The 27692-nt window shown below is 38.4% G+C and overlaps 1 protein-coding gene across 2 annotated transcripts; it reads left to right on the forward strand.

Moving 5' to 3' along the window:
* The first annotated feature begins 499 nt into the window (after positions 1–499).
* On the forward strand, positions 500–27692 carry LOC113665692 (uncharacterized). 2 transcript variants are annotated; one of them, XM_089200213.1, is made up of 37 exons: positions 500–893; positions 1716–1880; positions 2266–2356; positions 3876–4114; positions 4490–4852; positions 5009–5331; positions 5823–5961; positions 6558–6871; positions 7236–7374; positions 7948–8273; positions 8626–8764; positions 9461–9786; positions 10239–10377; positions 11434–11765; positions 12341–12479; positions 12965–13290; positions 13561–13699; positions 14153–14478; positions 14774–14912; positions 15359–15684; positions 16200–16338; positions 16600–16925; positions 18169–18307; positions 18593–18918; positions 19141–19279; positions 19956–20284; positions 20559–20697; positions 21085–21410; positions 21689–21827; positions 22041–22366; positions 22575–22713; positions 23317–23424; positions 24386–24470; positions 24675–24719; positions 25080–25127; positions 26443–26497; positions 26823–27692. In XM_089200213.1, exons 1-36 carry the CDS (start codon positions 836–838, stop codon positions 26486–26488), a joined length of 7287 nt encoding a protein of 2428 aa, XP_089056339.1. In that variant the 5' UTR covers positions 500–835; the 3' UTR covers positions 26489–26497; positions 26823–27692. The 2 variants fall into 2 exon arrangements, with proteins under 2 accessions (XP_089056339.1, XP_089056340.1); XM_089200214.1 differs by lacking the exon at positions 26443–26497.

Genomic DNA, 27692 nt, shown 5'->3' on the forward strand with positions numbered 1-27692 from the left:
AAGACCCTTCTGGTCAACATGCTTATTTGCCGTCAAACCGAAATGGCTTAAAATCTACGCACTATACGACGGCACATAGCTGTAGGGAATATATGGGGAAATACCTCCTCCCCACCCCATGGATATGGGCGGCACCTGCTTCAAATTTTTCATCAATGAAATAGTTTCAGTTGTGAAGCAGGCGCCATGTTTCGTTTGCTAAAGTCGAGCACTTCAAACATTTCAAAAACAAATAGCAACACATCATAGTGAAAATAGAATCTGTCTATTTACTTTTAAGTTGAAAACGAAATGCAGAGCAATCCTAAACGTGGACTGCCACAAGCATCCCACGTAACAAAAGCTGACCGGTACTAACGATAAAGGTTCGGCTCGCGTCATATGATATTTAGTTTTATGACAGATATCTTGATGAAACACCAGAACTTCCATAATCAGAAGGGATATCTTAATTGCGTATCGTGTTGATTCAATGTCACAGCCATTCGTTTCGCCCTCCAACGTCCTTTCATGGGTCTGACAAATTCAGGATGGAATACTTTCCTCCGGGTGAATAATAACATTCAATTTCGACTTTAGTTTTAAACTTGAATGCGCCGGTCGGCCTTTTCAGTTATGAATTGCGAACACGTTGTTATTAGAAACTGAAGATATTCTTAGAAACTGGCTGAGAAAAATACAAGCACGCAAAATTGACCATTTGACATCTGTCTCAGCTTGCATTACGATTTGACCTCGGGTGATGACAAATTAATTTTAGAAAAAGCTGATTTAGGCAAGCATTTAATTTTTTACGGATCGTCTGTCTGGTAGCATCTTCAATGAGGAATTCAGGATGTCGATGTGGACAACTTTAGCCCTGATTACTCTTCTCAACAGCTTCTTATCGTCAGGTGAGGATTTAGCAGGGTCCATGAACACTATGAATCGAATACCTTTCCAATGGAATGTTGTTTATAACATACGAAATAATCCCTTACTCTTGCAACTGATTCTTCGAGAACTAAATTTCGTCACCCTTCCTTAGGATTCAGAGAACAGATGGAATGTATTAGATCAAGAAGTGTTTCGATTGCAGTTCTAAAACAAACTTGATGGAAGATTTTTTGCATTGCCCCGTGACAAATTGTATAACATCAAAAGTTCTCTCAGATACCTCTGCAGCTCTCTCATTCTTTTCTGTGCAAAAGAGTTCAAGTCATACTCGAGAAGGGAATTTCCTATTCTCTGATAGACTATAACGGAAAGAGGAACCTAGATCTGAAGGCTTGGCGCAGGCATTGTTCTTGTTAACTTTTATACAACGGAATCTGAACAACGCTGGCTTCTGGCCAAGTCCAAACACATCCATGGATTTTCCTGTTACGCCTTGTGTAAAAGTGTGGATCAATTATCCATCCACATAACGCAATCAGCTTTATCTCTCAAATAACCCTCCAAATCATTTCACACTAGTTTTGAAAGGAGGAAGAAAAGGTGGAAGGGATAAGAGGAAGCGGGTTATCTTTTGAGTCAATTCATTGTGCGCGTGTGTCTATATTAATTTTGCTGTGTTTGTTCATTTGTTCTCAGTCTTAGTGCATAATCGCTCGATAGCATCGTTGTCAATCACGTTTTTCCCGTGCAACGGGAAGTCTACTCTGAGTTCTTATTGTGATATTTTCCTTTAGTTTGATGGATGGTTGTGACTAAACGGACTATTCGGTTTGTTGCAGTATCTGTTGCGGCTCCTGCTATAGATGTTTACATTAGCAGTGAAGGTTGTGACGATCGGCCAAAGACACCGAACACATGTGGAATTGCTTACATCAAGGTGAACGGTGAGGATTATTCTCGTCACGGCAGAGGACATAATGTTGTTGTTGTGGACGGAGCAACAGGTGTGTGAACCACGGTTAATATTTTACTTCAAAATTATTATTATCGAGGGATAGCTCGATAAAGGTGACTAGCAAAGAGCTCCTCTTGGCTCAGGCATGATCTAAGTGGCCCTTTGGAGTTTCTCAGGAAGTTTTATTAATTCTTAGAAGAATTATGCGTCAAAGAGTGAATATTGTCGAATAATCCACGAGAAGATGACTAGGTCATTATTCGACCTAAAGAGACCACGAGGGTTTTTCTCATGTGCTCAAATTCATTGCGCCCTAGACGAACAATGTTCCAATGTAGTTTAAGAAATGAATATTATAAAAGATTCGATTCGTGTACAATTGCCGGTTCTCAAACTAGGCATATGTTTTTTTTTGTATTTTTCTTATCACTCAGGTGTCATTCTTGATTCAAAAGTGTTCGACACGTACGGGATTATATCTGCCGGCAGAAACCTCAGGGACTACCTCAACAACATTAAAGGAAAGTATGTAATTTTATTTCAGGGCCAAGTTGATCGAAGACCGATTAGCATTAACCCAAGGTTCATTCTTTTTTTCAAAACTCCTTTTGGATTAATTTTCTGTGTCCTTTTTAGGGCATCAAATAGTCATATTCTAGACAAAAAGAAATTCGACTGAATTTTTTTTAAAGCACTCAGATCGGAAATCATATTTCACACTAACCCTGGGTTATCTTAACCCAGCTTCTAACAACCCGACCCTGGTGTTTAGATGTAGTTTAAAGGGTAACTGACGCCAAATTTTTCTCCTTTTTTTCCCCAATACATTCCTCTTAGGTTAAAGAATCCTAAATGAGCAAATTAACGATATATTGTGCAGAATCAAATGCTATTTTTTGCTGCATCGTGTTTTAAAGTAAAAGCCGAGAAATCTTCAGTCGTTCGCCAAATTCAACAAAGGAAACCTTAAAACCGATTCAATCGCGTGTGAATGTGTATAATCCATAAAGTTCACCTCCACAAGCGTGTGTGTTTAAATTTTCCGTCAGTAAAACCTTAGCTTCGGAAGGTGCGTGCGTGTAGCATAAAAACACTTCATTCTCATGGTATTAAAGACTCTGCAAATTTGGTTTTCTTTACTTAATCGCTCCTACATTTAATAAGCGATTTGATTTTCAGATACTTTATTTACAATCGTAAATGCACTCACCATACTCGCTTTCTTGATTAAGGGGACCGCGACGCACGGGCTCTTGATCCTACTCTGATTCTAGCGCTCTATTTTAGGTTACGTTCGTCCTGGCGGTTCAAATTGCCAGGGCCTGATTTCACCAACAGATTCATAAACCCTTTCACTACGTTCACCCTCCATCGACGCCTCAAAATCCGAATAATCAGACCCCGAAATAGAACTGCTTTCTCTCGAAGTACCATCCGCCATATGTACACACGTGTAACGTGTAAGGTCACATGATCAAAATCGAAGCGTTTGCGGCATGATGACTCACGAAGCTACATTTAGGACAGTTTTCCCGGCGAAAAAAGGCACAAAGAGGCATACGAAACACCTTGTATCTGTTTCAATGTGTTACCCGAGGTATTTAGATGGTATTCCGAAAAAGTGACCTGTTAGCCGGCAGTTACCCTTTAATCATTTTAGCCTGAGCCAATCATACCTTTGAAATGATGCCTCACCATTTAACCCTTAAACTCCCAAGATATGAATATTAATTCTCCCCTCTAGTTGCTACACATTTGCATGTAAATAAGTTACGAGAAGTTGGTGCTAAATCAAGATAAAAACTTCTACCTAGTACATTTGAGTATTCTCATTACCTGTTTGCTGGATAGTGTATGGATATTGTAGGGAGAAGATACTTGTCAATCCCCTCTTGGATTTAAAGGGTTAACAAAGATATTGCATGTTGCTATTCGTCTGTTCGGTAATGCGACACAGATGACGTCAAAACCAAGTGCTGACCTTTTTGTCCTACATTTCTGACCTTAAACTACTCTTTTTTGTCATTGTTTTGCTCTTTTTTAGCAAAATCGTTTTGGTCGGTGTTCAAGACGAAGGTTCGAGATATGCCTCACCAGCGGTTAGTGCTCTTAAAAGACTGGGGGCTAGTGATCCTGTTCTTGGAAGCTTACGGTCTTCTTTTGCATTTGCTGGTTACGCGGGCACAGGACAACCAGCCTGGATGACACAACAAAAAATACAGCAGTGGAAAGCGAGATATAATGGGCCCAGTCAAATAACTCTGAAAATTCCCCTCTCATCAAGTATGTCAAGTCAGTATAGTCTGTTGCACTTATTACGTAGATACCTTTAACCAACAGGTAAATCTCTAAGATCTCTTCGTCCTTCTTTGTTACTACAAGCTACCGATGTACATGAATCGGTGAATAGAGCTTGATCTTTGGGTTTCTAACTTGATCGGCCGGTATTCCGAAAAAGGTGTGCTTGTTAGTTAAATTCAGCTCTCTTACTAAATCTGAGTGAGCATTGATTGAGAGTGAAGCGAAAAGGTGAGAGAGGACGAGTTTCATGGGCTGCAAGAATGGACATAACTACATTCAGTGCGGAAACTTATGGAAATTTTTTCGTGCCCTCGAGCTCAATGAAAATAACCCCAAGTAACTTTTTCTTACTCGTAGGAGACTATAAATGTCAAAACCAAACTTTACAGGGACAAAAAGGCGTCATTTACTCACCCAACTATCCAGAAATGTACCCAGATGGGCAATACTGCATGTGGAGGATCATGGTGAAAGTATCTTTTCAAGTGGCCTTAATGTTTAAACGCTTCAGTCTACAATCTGAGAACAACACGGACGCTGTTTATGTGTACGATGGCAATGACCAAACAGGGAAGGTATTAGGAGTGTTCTATGGGAGTCAGCCCCCCCCCAGGAATGGAATTTATTCTTCGTCAAACAGTCTCCTCGTAATATTCAGATCAGATAAGAATGGTTCTTTCTATGGGTTCCAAGCCTCTTATAGCGCTGTTCAGTGTTCTGGTAAGAGTGTGTTGACTGAAAGTATTACAAAATTACTTAGCACAATTTCAGAGTTTGAGATGTATCTTAAGAAGATCCCCTAAGAAAAAATTTTGATACAATCGAACATTTTACAGATAAATAATGCTTGAACTCTTCTGTTTGTTTAATTGGCAGGAGCCCTTGGAATGGAGAGTGGCGCGATTTCTGATGCCCAGATAACTGCTTCTTCGCGAATGAACAATAACAGCACACCAAGACAGGCGAGACTGAACTTCATTGAACAGGGAATCAAGCAAGGGGGGTGGTCGTCTCATAAAAATGATCGTAACCAATGGCTTCAGGTGGATCTTGGCAGTCACACCACTGTGACAGGTGTGGCGACTCAGGGAAGGAACTCAACAAAATGGCGGCAGTGGATTACAACTTTCACGTTACAGTTTAGTTTTGACGGAGTGATCTTCCAGTCCTACAAAGAGCCAGGGAAAATTTCAGCAAAAGTAAAGTGTCTTTGAATTATCATTCTATGAATTCATTCTCTGAATGGGTTTTCCTTACAAATCTGTTCTTAAGAGGTACTGAAAAAGAAAAGATTCCCCTGAAACTTACCTACATGTACCATAACTTTATAGTGTAACATTGTCTGGCTTTTTTAGCATTGCATCGATCAATTAACACAGCTAAAAATGTTGTGATCAACAGCATTGTGTCTGGGTTTGACTTGGCTAACTTTAACATAATCCAAAGATCGAAAGGAAAATTCGTTTTGGAAGATAAACGACAATTTTTTTGTTTGACAAAATGTTGGCATCATTACGAATCAGTGAAGTTTCGTCATAATCCGATAAACCTTTAAAATTACGATGTATGCATAGGGCCAAATGACACTCATCTAAGTTTATCAGTCTTTCCAAATTTTGTGTATATATGAACTGTCCTGCGAAAGCGAGGTATCTACTTGAGCTCAGCTGATTTTGGTTTTAACTATCAGGTACTTCACGCCAATCAAGACAGTGATACAGTTGTGTATAACAAGTTGATCTCACCAATCACAGCTCGTTATATCAGACTTTTGCCAGTCACGTGGTACAACCATATATCACTCAGAATGGAGCTTTATGGGTGTGGAGGTATTTCATGACATGATGGTATCTTAGTTAAAAAAAATCACTTTTGGTGTCACAAAAGAAACACAACTGTTTAGTTTTTCTAGGGACGCCAAGATGGGCATAAAACAACTTTGAACCTAGAAGGCAAAATTTAATATGCAAACAAAACATAGTGCGATTAAAACCGACAAAGAGGCAGGAAAAGAGCCAAAAAACCAATGCATCAAGAGAAAATAGTGTACAAAACTGGTTAAGGAAAGAAAACCTCCTAAAAAAATAAAATGTTCGAAATCATGTTAACACGCCTTTAATGTTTCTTCAAAATTATTTTCCTGTCAAGGAGCGAAGAGAATCTTAGTATCTTATTTCACTTTTGAACTCTTGCTTAAAATCTATATTTTGTAAAAAACATATGCAGGTGTTTGAAGTAAGGGTTCAGAGTACTGATTCTTCATAATTTTCAGAGCTTAGCCTATGATCTTTGATCATGCAAGAGTTGCTTCTAAAACTTGTACCCGACTTATCTTCATCCTGATAGATTAGAGGGAAAGATTCTCGTTTTGAAAGTGATGTTATAGCACCTTTCTTGAGTTTCCTTTCTGATTAAACCCATTCAGGTTGTTCCTCACCACTTGGCATGGAGAGTCAGGTTATCTCCGATGCCCAAATAACCGCCTCCACCGAATGGAATAATTACAATTCTGCAAAATTTGCACGGTTAAACTTGGGCGGCTGGGTTGCCGGAGCAGTTGATCCTAGACAGTGGCTTCAGGTGGATCTTGGAACTTACTCAAGCATAACGAGTGTTGCAACTCAAGGAGTGAACCTACAAGGCTGGCGAAAATGTTGGACAGCCAGTTACAATCTGCAGTACAGCGACGATGGAATAACATTTCATTTTTACAAAGAACCTGGGGGAACTCTTCCAAAGGTATATCCAGAAAGTGGCATTGAAGTAAATTTGAAAATGCCCTTGACTTATCCTAAAAAAACACTTTTTTATGGTTATATGATTATTGCAGTCTGAGCTGGGTTCCCTGAGAGAAGTTAATCACTATGTTATCTCCTTCTGCGTCATGCCATGTAGAAACCTTTTTATTTCAAAGTCACTTAAGCAGTCGTTACGGCAGTTATCGGTGCATGCTTCGTTTTAGTAGAGGGAGAGCACTTTCCCTCTGTTCTTTCTATTCTTCTTCCACCAAACAAAATAAGAGTTAAGTCTTATTTGTAACAATAGTTTGAAGAAGTACAAAATTCGATAATAAGTTATGTCATGCTTCATGATCATTTTACAGGTGCTTAGTGGAAATCAAAACTTCCGCTCAGTTGTGTTAAACAAGTTGAGGCAACCAATTACAGCTCGTTACATTCGATTCAAACCTTTACTCTGGAACTATCGAATTGGAATGCGAACCGAGATCCATGGTTGCCTAGGTATTGTCAAAATATTATTTTATTCAGGGCATGTTTTCAAGAATTTATTTTCCTTATGAGGAAGGAGGATAGCTCTCAACAAGTTTGAGGCCTAACAGGAATAAACTCTGTTAAAAGTTTGATATTTCAGAACTGTTTGAAATTGTTTCACATATCACAAATTTTTGATTATAGACTAAAGCCATGCTATCAAATCAGTAATTAAACATACATTTTTGCAGCTGCAAAAGTCATATATAGTATAACGAATAAGGACTTGACTTCGTAATTATTTCTCTTGAAAATATGAATTACCTTTTTCTCGCTGGAGGAAAGCTACTTCAATTTTAGTATCCTTTACCTGTCATAGTGTACTCTCTCTAATTTGTTCGTCAATAAACTGAGGGTATTCGTAACGGTGATCGCGTGATGTGATCATGGAAATTGCGCTTATGTTTGAAAATTTTCAGTTGAGCCAGGACGCATTTTTATAAAGTATCAAACCGTGAAAGACGCTTGGAAGCTAGATTGTAGTTGCATGCTAATGAGAAGCTTCTTGTCTAATGATAAAAATTCAAAATTCATTCATTACAGAATGCACTGTCCCTCTTGGAATGGAAAGTAGGTCGATATCTGATGCGCAAATCACTGCTTCCTCGCAATTGGATGGAAACCACTCCGCAGTACAAGGCAGGTTGCATTTTCAGACCGTGGGAAACAACGCTGGGGGGTGGTCGGCTCTTACAAGCGATGCCAACCAATGGCTTCAGGTAGATTTTGGTAGTTACACTCATGTGACACAAGTGGCGACTCAGGGGGTGAACGGAGTTGATGAATGGGTGACCAGATACAGGTTGCAGTTTAGTGATAATGGAGTGATGTACAAGTTCTACCAAAAAACTGGGGACACTTCGGTCACGGTAAGGCTTATCCTCATTTAAGGAATTTTATCAACTGAGCTAACTTCCAATAGACATAATTGCTTTCATAAATGAAAATATACATCTGCAAATACTGTAATTTAATGTTTGCACTAAGTATGAACAGGACATAACCACGGGTAAGAGACCATGGAAGCACTGTTAGTGTGCCAACGCAAAATTATTTATTTATTTAATTAGTTATTCATTATCACCTGTTATTTCAAGTGCAATTCTGAAAGTAGAGCCGGCTAAAAAGGACAAACGAACAAACCAGCAATAGAGTAAGTCGTCGCAGTTCAGACTTCAAATTAGATCTTAATTTGACTGTGACATTAATAACGATTTTCAGGAGTTTAAGGGAAACCAAGATCGTAACGAGGTTGTGTATAATACACTTCGTCCGCCACTCAAAGCGCGCTATGTCCGCATAATCCCAACACAATGGAACAAACATATCTCCATGAGGATAGAGCTCTTTGGATGTCCAGGTAATTGAAAACTATTGGTGGCTTTTAAAATATTTTCTTGTTGGGTTCTTCTTATCGTTTTTCACAGGACATTGATGTAAAGAAAAATTACTTGATAGTGAAAAGGTTACTATTAGGGTTGACTCAAATCTGTCGCGGCGGTTTGTTGTTGACCGCTCCACGGACTAAATGTCGACCAAATATCATCCAGTTGGGGAACTACTTTATAACATACTTCTTCTGAAGCTTAGTGGAAAAGTTGTCGATTACGTTCTTTGACTAAGCATCATCATAACTGGCTGATTTAAACGAATTTAACCATGACACGATCAGACGTTTTTCGGATCCGAGATGAGGTCTTACTTGAGCCATTGACGTAAATTGCATTGACCGTACATTAACCTAATTCATAGGACGCTTCCTAAAAATGAGAACTGTTTGAATTTTTCCAATTGAAAATGAAGGAATAAATAAGTTCCTTAAATTTCCCAAACCAATCGCAACTTTGGTACATTTACAAAGAAGCCTATCCACATACATACAAATAATAAAATGATAGTGTAGGAGAATGGAAGGGAAAGAAAGGAAAGATGTCCTCAGCGTTTTGTCGAAAAGTATGACTCGACAAAAAACACCAAATTACAAATCATGTACTCAGGCTGGGAACTTCACCGAGTAAACTAAGTTAGGATGATCAATTTTTGTTTTCTCCTTTAGATTGCATTGCACCCGCTGGTATGGAGAGTAGACTGATCTCCGATGGCCAAATCAGTGCATCATCACAACTGGATGATAATCATGCGCCACAACGTGCCAGACTGAATACCAAGATAAGTGGAATAAAGCAGGGCGGTTGGCTTCCTCTTACAAATGACCGTAATCAATGGCTTCAGGTGGATCTTGGTAGTTACACTCGAGTTACACGAGTAGCGACTCAAGGGAGGGATGGCTATGACGAGTGGGTTACTTCCTTTCAGTTAGAGTACAGTATCAACGAAATCACTTTCAAGTCTTACATGAAAATTGGTGGTGGCAACCCCAAGGTACGCAGCGCCAACTAATTCAATGCAGAGCTGCCTTGAGAATTATTGTCGTGGTTAAAATACTTCGGAAATAAATTTATATAAGAGATTTTATAACTCTATCAACGCTGATTTGCACATGCATGACAAAAAGTACATAGAGAACAACTCAAGCGGCGTTTATTTTCTCGCTATTGTTGCGATGTAACGAATTTGTATCGAGCAAAGGAAAGTGGCTTTCTGACCCAATGAGAGCAAAGGCCATCACTTACTGTAGATCTCAAGGGATGGTTTCCAGCCAAAGAACCTCACGAATAATCGAGTATTTTCCTAAGCTGTACAAACTTCCACTACAGTGTGTCATTCAAATATATAACAAAAAGCAGACGCAGAACTCTTTTCTTTCATTGTTAATCATCCGCAAGCCTTACGCATCATTTTTCCTTGATGCTTTCTGTGTTTTTCTCGCTTAGATATTTCCTGGAAATGGTGATAGTGAAACTGCTGTTTTCAACATTCTTAAACCTCCAATCACAGCACGATACATAAGGATCTTACCCATAGCGTGGTATAAAAACATAGCGATGAGAATAGAGATCTACGGTTGTACAGGTAACGTTTTAACAGTAACAAATGATGCCAATAAAAAATCAAATAGGGGTGCCTTTTAACAGGCCTTTTTTACCTCGTGGTATGACGTTAGTCGTACTGTAAGTTTTTATTATGGAAGGAAAATTCACTCATTCACTAACTCACTAACCCTATTCTCTGATCTGTTAGACAATTAATGTATGCATTAAAACTTTGAGTAAATACGTCATCTCCTACCTCCCCGTTTTAAGCTTACCTTTGTCCCCAATATTATGCTATTGTCTTCTGTTCAAATACCTAGGGTTTGACACTAGGGGCGAATTTTTGCCTGAGTACACGGAGTTATCAGCAAAGTTCAAAATGGCTGAAATGATCGGGCTGATTTTTCTTTCTTTTCGCTTTCTATCTTCATTTGGTCGCGCCGCGTGAGCAATTATAATTCTTGTCTCCAAATTGATTTTCACGTATCTATTAACCATATTTTGCTGTTTTAAGGTTATGATTTCATTTATTTTACCTTTATAGCGGATTTTATTATTTCTTCAAGTTGATTTTGCGTATCTGTTGCGGCTATATTTTACGCTTATTTATCATGTTTTGAGATTTTATTGATTTCATTTAATTTGATCATTCGCCTTGCGAGCTACTTCGTTACTAGGGAGTAAATTTGCTTGTGCACGGATTGAATTTTCCATCGTGTACAAATAGTTTTGTCACGGACTGTGAATATATGAAAATCATGTTTGTGAACTCCGGTTTAATTAAGAAATTTATATGAATACTTATATATACGCTCTTTTCATTTTCGCGACACTTCCAACGTTGTTGATCCTAGCACGGTGCGGGACTCGTCTCATATCAACCTAAAAATGGCGTAGCTCACCACATAGTTCTCTACAGCTCAGTAACACAGTATCGGAACGAGATATATATATGAATCTTGATTATAGTCTATCCTTATATATGCGAGGTTCTGGAACTCGATTCTTCGAAGAAAACCCAGACCTTTTCTCTTTTCCAAGCTCCTGACGAGCCGAATGACGTCTTACTCAATTTATTTATGTTCACTTATTTCAGTGTGCAGCACACCTCTTGGAATGGAAAGTGGGGCAATCAAAGATGCACAAATAACCGCCTCTACAAAGTGGGATGACAATCATGCCCCATCAAGGGCCAGGCTGAATTGGAAGTTGACTGGAGTAAAGAGAGGAGCCTGGTCTACTCTTATACTGGATCTCAAACAGTGGCTTCAGGTAGATCTTGGCAGCTATACCATTGTGACCGGTGTCGCGACTCAGGGGAGGAATGCACCTCGATTACAGCAGTGGGTGACCAAGTACAGGTTGCAACACAGTACTGATGGAGTGAACTTTCATTTTTACATAGAAAAAGGCGACAACTCATTCAAGGTATTTTCGTTTTCTTGGTTTTAATGTTTGGTAACAGACATGGGTGATAAAGAATGCGAAGGCCAGCCACGGTAATGATGTTATAGAACTTCTACCGGTACCAAACAAAATTTACTAATTCTAAATGCAATACGTTTTCCAGAGGAGAAAAAAAAATTCAACTATACGGAAACATCCGAAAAGGTGAAAAAACTGAGAAAAGAATCAAAAAGCTAACTTTAGAGATCATGGTGAACTATGGAAGCAGGATTGAATATTTGACGATCCAACTAAATTAAAGGTTTCAAAGGCGAGGAGATATGAGAGGAAAAATTCCAGCCGAATATGCTTTGAGGTTTTCCATCATAATTAAATTTCCTTCTTAGCCACCTTAAATAAAAAAACAAATCCTGAAAAATTAATTCTCCATAGTAAATCGATTCAGATTCGTAACAAGTTAAACTTCATTCATCTTCTGAAGAATTAATCCGGTTATAAAAGACTTCTCCTCGGCTCTTTAGTGAGTTCCACAAGTCAGCATAAATCTACTTGTCACAATGTCTCCAAAGAATGAGAGATGATGATATTCTTTTCAGGTGTTTAGTGGTAATCAAGACCGAGACAGCATTGTTTACCACAAATTGGCAAGGCAAATTACGGCACGTTACATCCGGTTCATTCCAATAGAATGGCGAAATCACATCTCTATGAGAGTGGAAATCTATGGCTGCGCAGGTACATCGTGGTGTATCTCATTGTTGCTGTTGTAGTAGTTGTATTAATTTGTACCTATTTCATATATATTAGTTGTGAACTTAATCTTTCAAAGTGTTATTCGCATTAACTTCAATAATGTAATATTTAAGGTTGAAACATTCTGCATAAAATATAATGGCTGAAAGAAATGTCCTAACTACATATTACATGAAGTTGAGAATTAGAACTAATATACAAATTAGCAAATGCATTAAGGGCAGCTCTTGTAGACCACATCTTTAATTACGTCTTTCAATTTCCTATCAAAGCAGGTTTCAATCGATTACTGATAGCGATCCTAGATTGCATAAGTAGCAAATCGAAGATTGGTTGGCTCGTTCCAGCAAATTGATAGAGCACCCCATTCGCTTTTTCTTCTTCCTCTCACTCTTTCTCTTTTTCTTCTTCATTTTACTTCTTCTTCTTTTCTCTTAATTTTTGCCTCTTTTTTTAAAACAACCCAGTATGCTTTGAACCGCTTGGTATGGAGGATGGAACGATCACTGATGTCCAGGTCACTTCTTCTTCGCGACTGGATGACAACCATTCACCAAGTCAGGCCAGGTTGAATTTTAAAGAAGAAGAAAATAAGGCTGGGGGATGGTCGGCTCAGCCAAACGACGAAAACCCATGGTTGCAGGTCGATCTTGGAAGTTATACTAGAGTGACGCGAGTGGCGACTCAAGGGTTGAATGCCAAAGACGAATGGGTGACCAAATACAAGTTACAATTTAGTGACGATGGAAAAAACTTCCAGAATTACAAGCAACAGGGTGACAACGAATGGACGGTATGTCTTAGTTAGATGTCACATGCGTGTGATGGACATGAGCAATATCCAAAGGCGAGATAGGGGACAACTCTTTCAATCCATACTGTTTGCAAAAAATGCAATAATTTTGAAACATCCGTATATTTTTCTACTTTTTTGAAATTTTACTTTGACTCATAGTTTGACTCTGGTTACAACTGAAAGGTAAGGGCCTTTTAAGGGCAGTGATTGTCACTTTCGAGGGCCCATCCAAAAATAGACTTAATCTATACCGCTTACAATTTACAGGAGCTGAATGGGAATAAAGGAAGTGATACCATTGTGTATAACAATCTGAATCCTCCAACCACAGCAAGGTTTATACGGTTTATACCAATCAGTTGGCACAATAATATTTCCATGAGAACAGAGATCTTTGGCTGTCCAGGTATGGCGATTATTGATCTAGATTTTAGAATCCGCTGGCCAAAAAACGTCAGAAAACAATTAACTAGATTGACTGAGAAGCGTAATAGGACTTTAAAATCTGCTGTCAGATTTTAAAGACAGTCTTTCAACCACAGGCATATACCAGCAAGTGATAACAGTCTCTCAGCCACAGGCATGTACCAGCAAGTGAGAACAGTCTTAGCGTCGCAACATAATTTCTCGTTCATCATAGATTAGAGGATTTTGAGAAAAATAGTGGGTGCAGTGAGATGAATGCGTGGGATATAATTTTGGTATTCTATTGAATTAATCATGACTGAAATAAACCAATCCTTTTGGTGACTACAATAGTTTATCAGAGGCAATTATTGAAAGAAAAATTGAATAAAAGTGTCGTGTAAAGTTTGGATAGTATCTGCATCTGACACTTATCTCTTTACAACAAATGCAGCATGTATGACTGCCCTTGGAATGGAAAGTCAGACAATAGAAGATGCTCAGATAAGTGCTTCCTCGCAACTGGATGGAAACCAGTCTGCAATACAAGGTAGACTACACCTTACGAGAAATGGTCAAAAGCAAGGTGGCTGGACGGCTCTCACAGATGATCGTAATCAGTGGCTACAAGTGGATCTTAATACTTTTGCGCGGGTGACGGTAATAGCGACTCAGGGAAGAAACGGATTCAAAGAATGGGTAACCAAATACAAATTGCAATATAGCGATGATGGTGTGACATTCACTTCCTACAAGGAATCTGACAGCAGCTCAGAAAAGGTGTGTAAAAATTTCACAGGTAAAACCTCACTTGAGAGGCCTAACCTATAGGCTATTTTTCACAAAGAAATAATTCATTATAAAGCAAATTATTTAAAATAGATTACTACCATGGACCTCATTTTAGTTCATGAACGTATTAGGGATTTCTTCCGTTACCTGATACATTCTGCACTACAAATGTGAATGAAATATTAACTATGACGAATCTTGAAAGGAGAAATAGATGAGAGTTTCCTGAAACAATGTTTAAATCTTAGAATACTTCTCTAAAATCTACATTCATTATACTCAGGTCTTTGATGGAAACCGAGATTCAGATACTGTCGTATACAACAAGCTAACTTCGCCAATAACAGCTCGGTATATACGGCTGATACCAATGACGTGGAATAACCACATCTCGATGAGGATGGAGTTATATGGCTGTCCAGGTATTTCGCAATCTTTAAACTAGTGACTATGCCAATATTCTCGAACGTAATTGGTTATCAACAGACTGATAAAAGCACTAAGAAAGCAGTTTGGACGTCATGATTGTAACTGGACGGTGTAAAAAGCCTTTTTCGGTGTCCAAATGTGTAACTTGACTGTAAACGTCATTCAAGTGTACCGCCGTATCGATGCTTGGGCCACTTACTCATGAAAAAATATCTATTGTTATGTTTTCACTCTTATATACGTTTAACCGATAATCATTTAGTTCCTGAAATTTTGCTACAAGTTTTGATGAATGGGTTACCGACGTTTCTGTCTATAATCATACTCCTGATTCAGAGTTTGTATTGTAACAGAACGAATTGAATGCAGCCCCTATCGATCCTTTTACCTTTAGTCGAAAGACAATCTCCTTAAAACATTGTTTTCGTTTTTAATCTAGGCTGTATGTTCCCGTATGGCATGGAAAATCGCAAAATTTCGGATTCTCAAATTAAGTCGTCAACACAGCTGGATGAAAATCACTCTGCAAAGCATTCCAGGTTACATTCAAAGGCAAATAGAGAAAAGGGAGGAAGCTGGTCAGCGCTTAAAAATGACGTAACCCAATGGCTTCAGGTGGATCTTGGTAGTTACATAAGGGTGACGGGCATTGCTACGCAGGGAAGGAATGGGCGTGACGAGTGGGTGACCAAGTTCAGACTGCAATACGGTGAAAATGAGGATATCTTTCATTTCTTTGAGGATCCAGGCCATTTTACTGCGCAGGTTTGTATCATGATGCAGTTTTCCGAGATTTCAGTTATAGAACGTCGACACCAACGCATGAGGCAATAAAATGTAAAAAATAAAACTTCGTTCTGTCCCAATAAGCAAAGTCTTTCCAGTCTATTTCAATATTCCCTTATCAACTTTGAAGGAATCAACATATACAATTTTCGGTAGTATAGCCAGCAAATTTTGTTTCCTTATAACTTGCACGTGTTGGGAATAGAAATCTCAGATCACATATATTTGTTGAAATGTTACCACACAAAACTTCAAGAGCTCATCCTTCGCGCGTTCAGTTCAGAGAGGATGTGGATAAGACTGGCTAAAACATTTGTAGTCATGGAGATCGACGTTCATCCAACTGATGATTGACACCCCTAATCAGAATGTTGCTAATTTCAAACGAACTGTAAGAAACTAGGACAGTGGAATTTTGTACTTAGGCGTTAAGAAAAATCAATTCCAAAAAAATTTGAGTAATCATCTAGGGTATTTCGCGTTTTTCTATCAAGGTTTTCAATGGAAATACAGACAGTGACACTGTCGTGTACAACACACTGACTCCACCAATTATAACGCGTTATATTCGATTCAAACCCGCTGAGTGGCACAATCGAATATCAATGAGGATCGAGATCTATGGCTGTCCAGGTATCTAGAATAATCTTATTTACTTGAAGGAGACGTATTAAACGTTAACGTTTGACTTTCTTTTTGAGCTGCTGTACAGATAACAAATTTCATCGCTTTTCCCCGATGTTAATCATTTTGTAAAGGCTATCTGTGGTATGCTGCCTGTTGTGAATGACAATATCTTTAACTATGTTTCTTTTTGCAGGAGTAGGTAGCCATTATCAATCAAACAATGGCATCTGTGACAAACTGTCACCTTTCTTTTTCTGTCAAACTAAGGTTGCATAAATCCTCTTGGAATGGCACTGGGATCCATATCTGATACTCAGATAACAGCATCATCACAACTGGACGACAATCACTCCGCATCACAGGCTAGGTTACATTTCCAAGCGGATGGTGACAAAGTTGGGGGTTGGTCAGCTCTCACAAATGATCAGAACCAATGGCTTCAAGTGGATTTTGGTAGTTACACAAAAGTGACGCGCTTGGCGACTCAGGGGACGAATGGTTCCGATCAGTGGGTGACTAGATATATGTTACAGTATAGTGATGATGGAATAACGTTCCACCTCTACAAGGGAGCTAGATCCAGCTCTGCGAAGGTACCAGATATCCTAAACTTTCATTTTCTCTGCTAAGTTGCAGACTTTTGTCAACAGATATCGTGCATATAACGTTCGCTGCTGCTTCATGAAAGAGTGTAAAGCTGACAAAAAGAAGAAAACGAAACCTGGTTGAGAAATGAAGTTGATCCATCCATTCATCTTTCCCTCCCTCTCTTCTTCCCTCCATCCGTTCATAAATGCCTCCATTCACCAATCCGTCCAAAAATCCATCCATTAATTCTTTTATCCATTCACCAACTTATCCATGCAGTCGCTCAATCCATCTTTCTTTCCATCCACTCATTCTTCCATCCACTTATTTATTCATCCACTACGCTTTTTGTTCCTATAGTTCTAACCTGATTATTATGGAACCATGCCATGATAATTGTGGCATGGTATGCGATAACGTCTGTGGTCACTTCACAGAGAAACTTTATGTATGACCCCGGCTTAGTTAGAAGATATCTTTTCGAGTAGTATTTGGGACATCAGTGTTTAATCTAAGAACCTTCGGTAGAAATCTAGCTTTATCGGTTGTTAAAACATAGTTAGTAGAGGTCCCCCTTCTACTAACTATGGTTAAAACAGACCACTAGCGGAACAGTTCTGCTTACATTAGGACAAAAGTTTGGAATGCGTCCTCAAACGAAGTGAAACATGAAAAATACATTTAAGCTTTTAAGAAAAAAATTAGATTCTCTCAATCTCTCTATTTATTTTTAGTGAAACGCTTTATTTGTAAGATGGTGTCTTAACTCTTTCTATAGAAAATTAAAACTATCATTTACATTTACCAATGTAAATTTCTTAATGGTTTAAAAGCTTAGTCGTAATTTTTTAGTTCATGGCTTTTGGGAAGAACAAAAGTGCAGCATATTGTAAACTTTGATCAAAATTACTGAGTTAAATAAGGTTTTCTATTTATCTCTCTATCTAATCCTCCAACCATTAATCCATTCCATACTATCGCTCGATCCATCCATCTCTACATCCTTCCATTATTTCCTTTATTCATCCTTCTATCTATCCATCCTTACCATCCATTCGCTCAATCCACCGATCCACCGTCCATCATTCGTTCCATCTCACTATTCACCCATCAGAATTCGTACATTTATCTGCTCATCAGTTAGTAAACCAGTAACACCTCAAGTCTGCATAAAATCTGTCGGTTGAACAAACTTAAGCAGCGATGAGAAATTTACCCAAACTCTTTATTCTTTTGTCTATTTTTTAGGTGTTCAATGGAAATCAAGACCAAAATACTGTTGTTTATAACATATTGAGCCCACCAATAACCACTCGTTACATTCGACTGAATCCGCTGGCTTGGAACGACCGGATATCGATGAGAATGGAGATCTACGGATGCCCAGGTACAATTCGTACTGGCAATAGCCCGAAACAGTTGACGCGGTAGAATCGTTTTAATAAAACCTTAAAAGGAACTGAAACTTTAAATATCAATCATGGACTTTCAATAAAACTCTTTCATAACTAAAAAAAACATCGTGGGGGCCGGATGAGAAACGTTCCGATTTATTAAATTTTTAAAATTTAAGGTTAGAGAACAAACGTATCATGCTCCGATGAAACGAAGACTTTAACTGTTCGTAAAAAGATACACCTTTCACTTTCTTGTCCTGTTTCAATACAAACAGGTTGTGCTGCGCCACTTGGCATGGATAGCGGGGCAATCACCGATGCACAGATAAGTGCTTCTTCACAGTGGGATGGCAATCATGGGGCCAGGCAAGGAAGGTTACATTATAAGAAAGTTCCGGGAACCTCCGGAAGTTGGTCATCACGTGCAAATGATTTAAACCAGTGGTTTCAAGTGGATCTTGGTCAATACACTACAGTGACTGGTATAGCGACTCAAGGCCGACAACGCATTGACCAATATGTGACAGCATATAAGTTGCAGTATAGTGACGATGGAGTAACGTTTCAGTTTTATAAGGCTTCGCCACTCGAAGCTGAAAAGGTACACCTTACTAGTTTTATTGTTTCTATTTTTAAGACATCATTAGTGATCTGGAGCAAACATAAAATCTAAAAATTATAGGAGACAATAAGACAAAGTAACCCCAAATCGGAAAGCAATATTCCGTCTCCCCAACAGCTTTATTGTTTGGGAGTGTATGAAACCTTCATCGATGTTCTGATCAAAAGCTCACTTTCCACTTGTCTTGATAATTTTACATAGGTCTTTCGTGGAAATAGTGACAGAGAGACCGTCGTTTATCACGAAATACGCAAACCAATTAGAGCACGCTACATACGAATCAGACCGGTGAGTTGGTACCGACACATATCCATGAGGGCTGAGATCTATGGCTGTCCAGGTAACTTCCATTTTCCTCATATTTTTCATTGTTTATAATCTTTATTACCTTTATTCTCATCACTGTCATATTTTATCACCATTAACATTTACTTTTTAAATTATTATCATCACTCTGATCACCATTATTACCTCTATCGCTATAGTCATTGAAATTAGCGTTATCGTAATTATTATTATAAGGTTATGTATTTGTTTTCATTTGTCTTACACGTATCTGTACCAGCAAAAAACACATTTGCAACTGCAAATCACGAAAGCGTTATTAATTACCTGCTTAATGATGGAAGTAAAGTCACAAAACCAGCCCCTGGCGTGGAAAAATTCGCGGAAAAATTCGTGACCTGCTATCATCGTAGCGTTGATAAAGATAATTTAACCATCTAACTTTTCAAAGTTTGTTGAGGTGATTAAGTTTCCTTTCACAACTCACGTTGTTTCTTAACTAAGTATTTAACTTGGAAGTCCTCGTTGTGCAATAGTTTCCTTAAAAAAAAAACTACCTTCTAAAGGTAGTTTCTCAACTTTGAATTTTAAGGGCTATGTGGGAAGTATGGCATAGCTAAATAAGTTAAAAGCGATTCCAAATGTTAACACTTAATTGTACGGATTACAAAATAGTGAAAAGTTTCAACCTTTCTGTGACTACATCTGCGTGTTTCTTTCGACTTACACAGGCTGTGTGTCCCCCCTCGGCATGGAAAGTAAATCAATCTCTGATGCGCAAATATCTGCCTCCTCACAACTGAATAATGATCGGGCTCCATCGCAGGCCAGGTTGCACATTCAAGCAGCCACTGATGGTAAAAATAGGGGGTGGTCTGCTCGCAAGAACGATCTTTATCAATGGTTACAGGTGGACCTTGGAAGTAAAGCAATTGTGACGCGTGTAGCAACACAGGGGATAGATGGCCTCGACGAGTGGGTGACAAAATACAGAATACAATTTAGCTATTCTGGGATAAATTTCCGATTTTACAAGAAAGCAGAACACAGTTCTGCAGAGGTATGCCCTCAGCGCTGCATTCTAACTATGGAGCCAGGATAACCTGCCAGTAAATTAATGTTTATCGTAAACCGTGATTGTATGATAAATATTATGCCTATGGACGTGAATGAGGAAAGCCCAGTTTTGGTAATTGTGTAGTGTAAATGAGTGGTTGGGGGAAGGCAAGTGGCCTGATACGTGGTTAGGCGGATAAGTAAGTTTTTGGGCAATTGTGAGAAAATAAAGCAAACTGGATGTTAATTACGTTGTTTATTAAAACTTGCTTTTGAAGGTTTTCGATGGAAATGAAGACAGTTCCACAGTTGTAGTCAAAAGAATGAGCGAGCCAATCAGAGCACGTTTCGTCCGATTATTGCCAATAGAGTGGCATAAACACATATCAATGAGAATTGAGATTTACGGATGCCCAGGTAGAGTCGATCATTTCGAACGACTTCTGTCTTTCATGGTTGAAAAGTATCTTCTTCAATAATATGACTACGGACATTTTGAAAAACGGGTTTACAAAAATCTTAGCAGTGGCTTGTGGTAAGGGTCTTCATCTTAGTTCAGTTAATCAATAAAAAAGATGCTGCTTCAGATGAATCAAGTCCACCGGGTAATCGTTTCCATCCACGGATTAGATTTGTTTTTTCCTGATTATGAAAAAGGCCACAGCAATACGTGTCTGCTAAGTTGAAAAAAAATTAAATTCGACCAGTGTCAGTGTTTATTATCGGTAGCTATTTAAATTAGATCTGACCATTCTCTCAAAGGAAACTACATTGTCTTCCTGATTCTTGATTTACATCTTGTAGACTGCAACACACCTCTTGGGATGGAAAACGGAAATATCGCTGACTCAAAGATAACTACATCCTCGATTTTGGATGAAAAAAGCCCTGCAAGTCAGGCCAGGTTAAATTATAAAGCGGACGGTGGCTTTGGGGGAGGTTGGTCGTCTCTCGCAAATGATGCTAACCAATGGCTTCAAGTAGATCTTGGTACTTACACGCGTGTGACACGTTTGGCCACTCAAGGAAGGAATGGGCACGATCAGTGGGTGACCAAGTATAAGGTGGAGTACGGTGAGGATGGCCAGAGCTTCCAGGTGTACAAACCATCAAATGCCAGCGTAGCGAGGGTATGTTAAATCATTTTAAGACTACTCGTCTGCAACTTAAGAAAGGTGGTCCTCCTGATAACTTTAGTGGCTGAGCCTTGAAAAAAGTGCACCTTGGGGAAACGAATATTGTGCTTGTTTTCCTTAATGTGACAAAAATGGATAAGATAAACTCAGCTGAATATAATTCATATTAAGAACACTCCTTTCGTGTGACAGATTTTTCATCTAGTTTAAACATGGGATAGAAATTTTTCGCATGCAAGATAACAACAGTTTTCCTTGTCATTGTCTTAAAGGTTTTCACTGGAAATCAAAACAGCGAGGCAGTGGTTCACAACAGTTTAAGCCCACCAATCACAACAAGGTTTATACGGCTTATACCGGTGGAGTGGCACAATCATATCTCAATGAGGATAGAGATCTATGGCTGTCCAGGTGCTTTAAAGGAACAGTTATAATTAATCATTCTATAAATAAGGTTATTTGACAAAAAAACGCCATAAATTTTACAGATATGGTCCCTTACGTGATGAAATGAAGCAATCCAAGCAGTTTAACTAACTAAGCAGAATCTTATTGTTGGAAGGTTATTCGAATGTGTTTATTATAAATCACTTTTTCAAACAAAATATATTTTTTCAAACACAGGATGTGCTGCAGCACTTGGTGTGGAGAATAAAGAAATATCTGATGCCAACCTAAGGGTATCCTCCCAAATGGATGAGGATCATGGCGCAAAGGAGGCAAGGTTAAATTCGAAAGCAGACGGGAACAAGGGAGGGGGGTGGTCAGCCATGAGCAATAACTTCAATCAGTGGCTTCAAGTGGATATCGGTGATAACTCTCGAGTGACAGGCGTTGCGACTCAGGGGATGAATGGGAACGACCAGTGGGTGTCCAGATACCGCATACAGTATAGCAGTGACGGAGTGACTTTTGAATTTTATAATGCAACGGAAGACAGTTCAGCAAAGGTATGATTACTGCTGAAGAGAGTAGAGAGGTTAGCCGCTTGACCTCATTTTGACTTAAGTTCTTATTTTATGTATAGCAGTTAATTGTAGGCCATACAATGCTAAACCAAACGTAAGATTTCTTCTTTGAGCCTTATGCACCAGAACGTTACTCAGCAAACTGACCATTTTTGGCTTCCGTTTTAAGTCTTTACTGTCTCAACATCAGGTATTTTATGGAAATCAGGACAGTAACACAATTGTAAAAAATGTACTCAGTCCACCAATAACAGCACGTTACATTCGCCTGATGCCTGTTGAGTGGCACAATCACATATCGATGAGGGTGGAAATCTACGGCTGCTCAGGTATAGTAACCACTTCTGCTCATAGAGACACATTGGGTGCCATACCTGATAGAGCGTGCTATAGCTATTTAGTCTGCTAGTCATTTTCAAAATGCGCTCAATTTCATAAAGGTACTTGAAGTTGCTGGAGTTCAAATCCAACGGGCGGGAAGCACGTGATCGATTTAAAATCACTGATTATGATTTTAGATCAAAATTACATTACACGACAGTTAACTGTTCCTCTTTTACATTTCTTACATCATTGTTTATTTACACAATTTGATTTGTTGCAGTCCACAATTGCAAGCCTTGAAAGACTAGTTTTTCTGTTTTAGTTTTTTATCAAAGGAAAAATATAGTGTGAACCTTGTATACACGATACTGCTGAGAGCCAGTCAGTGTCCAAGGATCGCTGGTGATTCAAAAACAGGATATAATAACAATCAAAACGCATCTCATTCCTCCCTTTCATATATATTTGTTTTCTCGAGTTAGTCTTCATTTCATTAGGTTCCCCCGGCGTCGTGCTGTTACGGCGAGTTCTTGTGCATATTTCGATTCGAAAGATTCGATTCGAAGAAAACCAGAAACCGGAATTTGAAACTTTATTTGACCTCCTAGTGTTTACCGGTTCGCCAACTGTACCACCGTCAGAAATGACGACAGAAGCTAACACAGACAAAGAAGGGGGAATACTCGGAGCGCAACAAGGAAACAGGAAAACAGAAGGTGCTGCTGAAACGTTTTTCTGCTGCTGAAACGTGTTGTCTCGTCATCCAACGCGTTGAAAGAACCAAGCAGGTCGCTTATGGCGACCCAACAACCAACGCACTGGGCGATGGGCAGCATAATTAATATTTCTTTCACCTAGTCTTGTTCAGGGGTTTACCAATTTAATCATCATCGTGTTATGTTTTTTAAGTTGATTTAAGTTTATTGAAAAAAAGGATTGGACTTATGTAGAACAAGGCAGCAAAGGATCTAGTTGACTGTGATTGCACGAAGAGCATGCGAATGGTTAAGCTAAGTTGGCATTGAACGAACTAAAAAGGGAGGTACAGCTGGATGAACCTCTTTATATCATCCCAGGTTGGCGAAAAACCCCGGTTGAATCATCGCAAAGGTTGAACCTTGTGTAGTTATATGTTTAAAAGCATAGGAAAGCAGTAAGTGCTCTTACCGAGTAGTCATTATGGAGACCAAGGTTGACTTGGCCAAAAAGCCAAAATATCTCATGTATTTTTCAAAACACTGGCCCAAGAGCTTGCCTAGATTTCTGATGTCACTCAATAGCTTAGTATTTGTTTCCTTTTTCATCTGAGGTCATCTCCCTACCACTATTTTGTTGTAATGAACTTTTTAATTTTTTTGTCGCCTTTATAGCCCATAGTTTCAGAATTTTGGTCAGCAGAAAGGTTGATCCAAATCAGTCCCGAGGAAAAATACACCTCAGTGCAGACAAATTAAATGCTTTCGAGAAATACGAATATACCGTGTGTAGCGTTTTTCAAGATGATCAAGGTGGGCTAAAAATCAAGTAGGGTGAAGAGGCCTGATAATACCTCCCTATCTCATTTTCGTGACAGGACGAAAAAATCTTTCCTAGTTGCTCTTTCTTTCTGAGATATGAGGAAAACCAATTCACTCCACTTGGTAGTTTTACTGACGGATGCTTTCCATCCTTTGATAGGCGTTAATGCACTTGCTGTGGTGTTACCCTTGGTAATCATTTTAATCGCTGTCGTAGCACTGGGTGTATTCTTTTACTGGAAAAGGTGAGGAAAAAAAACTACTTGACGGGAAGACATACCATGTCTAACGAATGTAAAAATTATATATCATGGTACCAAAAAAATTGGGCTGGGTTAATTTAATAAAATACACTTAGATATTCGAATGATATTAACATATCATGACGATGAAACCCTTCCTTTTGTTCTTCTCCTTTGATGTGAACCATTAAACTTGTTTTAAAATAGGAGAGGTCAAAAGAATGTGGACATAAACACGGTTGCATTTCAGACGTGAGTACAAATCACATTTCGTTTTTTTTGTTTCTTTCTTTGTAAAGACAAACGCCTAAGCCAAATACATTTTAGTGCACTGACCCACCGACCATTAATTTAATTGTTGTATTTCAGATCTTTTTAGGACATTGGTCTTCACAAAAATGTATTGATCAAGTCATCTTATGATACTCACCCAGATCACTAACTGCATAATATTTAATATGCAAGTCATGATTTTTTAGTCATCATGTTTTACTCCTCAAACGAATACTGCTGCTGATTGATTTGGTATTCTGTCAGTTGTAAACTTGCTTTTTATAGAGACGTCATCTCGGTTATTCACGTACGCTATCCACCCTTTTTTCTGCTTTGCAGGGGAACCAATGAATTAAACTATGCAGTGAACAAAATATACGATGATCGGTAAATATCTAATTTAAAAATTTGAAAATTGTGGCATTCTAGTAGAAATGTTTCCTCTGGTCCTTCCTGCTATACACTCGATTGCATAACCGTTGACACTTAAAAGACAATCAACGATGAGACCCAAAAGCTTTATGGGTACATAAAAACATGAACGACATTGTTTCGCACGTGGTATATGATAGAAGCCACACACACTTTCCTGACAGAAAAAAATTATCATGCACAGACGTTTGCCATGAATCATGGAAACTATGTAACATTTCTCATGAAGCCGTTGGGTATCAACGTTCACGGACCATGCTGTTTAGGAGTCAACGTTTTTACAATACGTACACCAACCACAAAAACGTGCAACGCGTCAGCTTTCTTAACAATCCCTGGCTCAGTTGTTGACTAATGGTAGATTTTCTACAGAGTTTGCATAACGTAAAGAGCGGACCTATCAGTATTTCTTTTCGTGTTGATCTTCATCACGCTTTAACGTATTAATAATGGTGAATTATTCACTCATCAGAAAGTTGACAGACATAATAAATCCACTGATTTCTCTCAATATAAGAAAAGTCTTAAATGTGGTCAGATGTTTATTGTAAGAGCAAATAAACGATGGAGCAGGCTTAATAGTCTTCATGTGGACCTCAAACGGAGCTCTAATGCTTAAAATTCTAAGCGTTGACTTCTTAAATCAAATATAATTAATCAAATTCCTATGCAATCACTCATGTAAATTAATTCTAAATAATTTTGAATAGTCAAATTTTAACGAAATTATTTCTACCATTAGTTTTATTTTCTTTGATGTTCATAGCTTTATATTATATTTCTAGTAAATGTTTATCATTCTTACAACTACGATTATTCTCTTATTCCAATTTTCATTCATTCAGAGGGTCATGAGTTCATCAGTTTAATTATTGTCAAATGTTTCACTCGTTGAATGACGTCCACTACTTCTATTTCATTAAATAAGTAGACTCCAAGTTACCGGAAATCTGTTTATTGATGAATCTCAGATGACGTTAAAATGTGGTAACTCATGCTTTTTGCTACTAAATTTGACTTCTATTTTGTCTTGATGGATAATTTCGAGCCAATATGGTTTTCCGTTATTGATCTATCTCCGGTTGTCCGAGGAGTAGATAACGCTAAACGCAAGGTAAATCTCTTTCTGGTGGATGGTGCGGTACATTTTGTCGTCACTTATCCGTTGGATAGCGATTCATCCGTTGGATACCGTTACCACCTCCTGAACAACTATGCCCTGATCCAAATAACAATTTGTTTTTTACCTGATTTCCTTCTTTCGCTTCAGTAAATCATCCGGTTACCAACTCCTCAGCGAAGAACACTTAAATTGATGAGAATAGGTAATTTTACTCGTAACAATAGTGCGCATTTCGATCGAGAGTCGTAAAACAAAAGCGAACTAAGTAATACAATAGCCAATCAGAGCAAAGGAAAATATCACAAGCAACCCAGGACAACTCAAAGTAAACAGGCGAACTGCCCGAGACGTGAGAATTTGGTATGTTAGGAAAGGGGCGCAACCGAGGTAAACCCGAGTTAATTCCGATACTCACCTGGTTATTTTTTAGTCTATTACACGGAAGACTTAGAAGTCCCAGAACTGCATTCGTGGAGATATATCAAAGCTTTAATTGTTAACAGTGTTATATTTTTTTTCTCTGATAGGGATGCGGTGGTGCCTGACTGAAACTGAAAAAATAAGCAGCAAGGATATGTTTTAGCCTGTTAGTTTTTTAAAAAATTTTTAAAAACAAAAACAAAAAAAATCCTCTGAGGATTCTAATCATTTCTCGAATAACAGTCGAAGTAAAAAACGCCACGCGAAAGTAACAGGTATCGTTTTTCTTTATAGTTAGAGGAGAATTAGTTAGGTAGCCAGTTTTTGAATGTGCAAGTTTCCTCTCTAAAAAGATGGTCAATTTTAGTTTGTTGCTATCTGAACGATGCAAGTTTATTGCAGTGGATGATTATTGGATCATGGAGCATTTATCGATTGAGTGTCGTAAGCCGAAAACCAAAGTTATCACAACAACCAATCAGAGGATTAGAAAATACCTTTAAAAACCAAAGAGAACTAGAAGTAAAACCAAGCAAACTGCCCAAAGTGCGGGAAAATGCGGATGACCAAGTCGTGATTGGCTTTAGTTTTGCATCTGATTGGTTGAGAGAGTGGCGCGAGTTCTTTGGAACCAATCATAGAGCAGAGTGAGGCAAATCCAAAGCAATACCTGATTACTTTCGACACTCCATTAAAAACCGCCCTGTTTTGAAAAGTACACAACCAAAAACTCGTTGTTCAACTGAAAAAATGACTCGCAAGCATTCAGTAAACCCACATTTTAGACTACTGGATGAATATCAAAAAATGTTTATCTTTATTTAATTTTTTGCCCTAATGTGGATATGATTTATGGAAAAATACTTTTATCAGTCTTAATAGTTGTGAACGGTTTCAGAGGGCGTATTCATAACCGTATATACACTCAATTACAATTTACCTTAGTAATAAAAGTAATCTAATATCTTACTAGAAAA

Source organism: Pocillopora damicornis, chromosome 3 (genome assembly GCF_964200805.1).
Source record: "Pocillopora damicornis chromosome 3, jaPocDami1.2, whole genome shotgun sequence".
NCBI lineage: Eukaryota > Metazoa > Cnidaria > Anthozoa > Scleractinia > Pocilloporidae > Pocillopora > Pocillopora damicornis.

Coding starts and splice junctions, on each gene's coding strand:
- LOC113665692 (XM_089200213.1), top strand. CDS start 836: ATGTCGATGTGGACAACTTTAGCCCTGATTACTCTTCTCAACAGCTTC. Junction 1,881..2,265: donor TGTTGTGGACGGAGCAACAG/GTGTGTGAACCA, acceptor CTTATCACTCAG/GTGTCATTCTTGATTCAAAA. Junction 18,308..18,592: donor GGAGATCTACGGATGCCCAG/GTACAATTCGTA, acceptor CAATACAAACAG/GTTGTGCTGCGCCACTTGGC.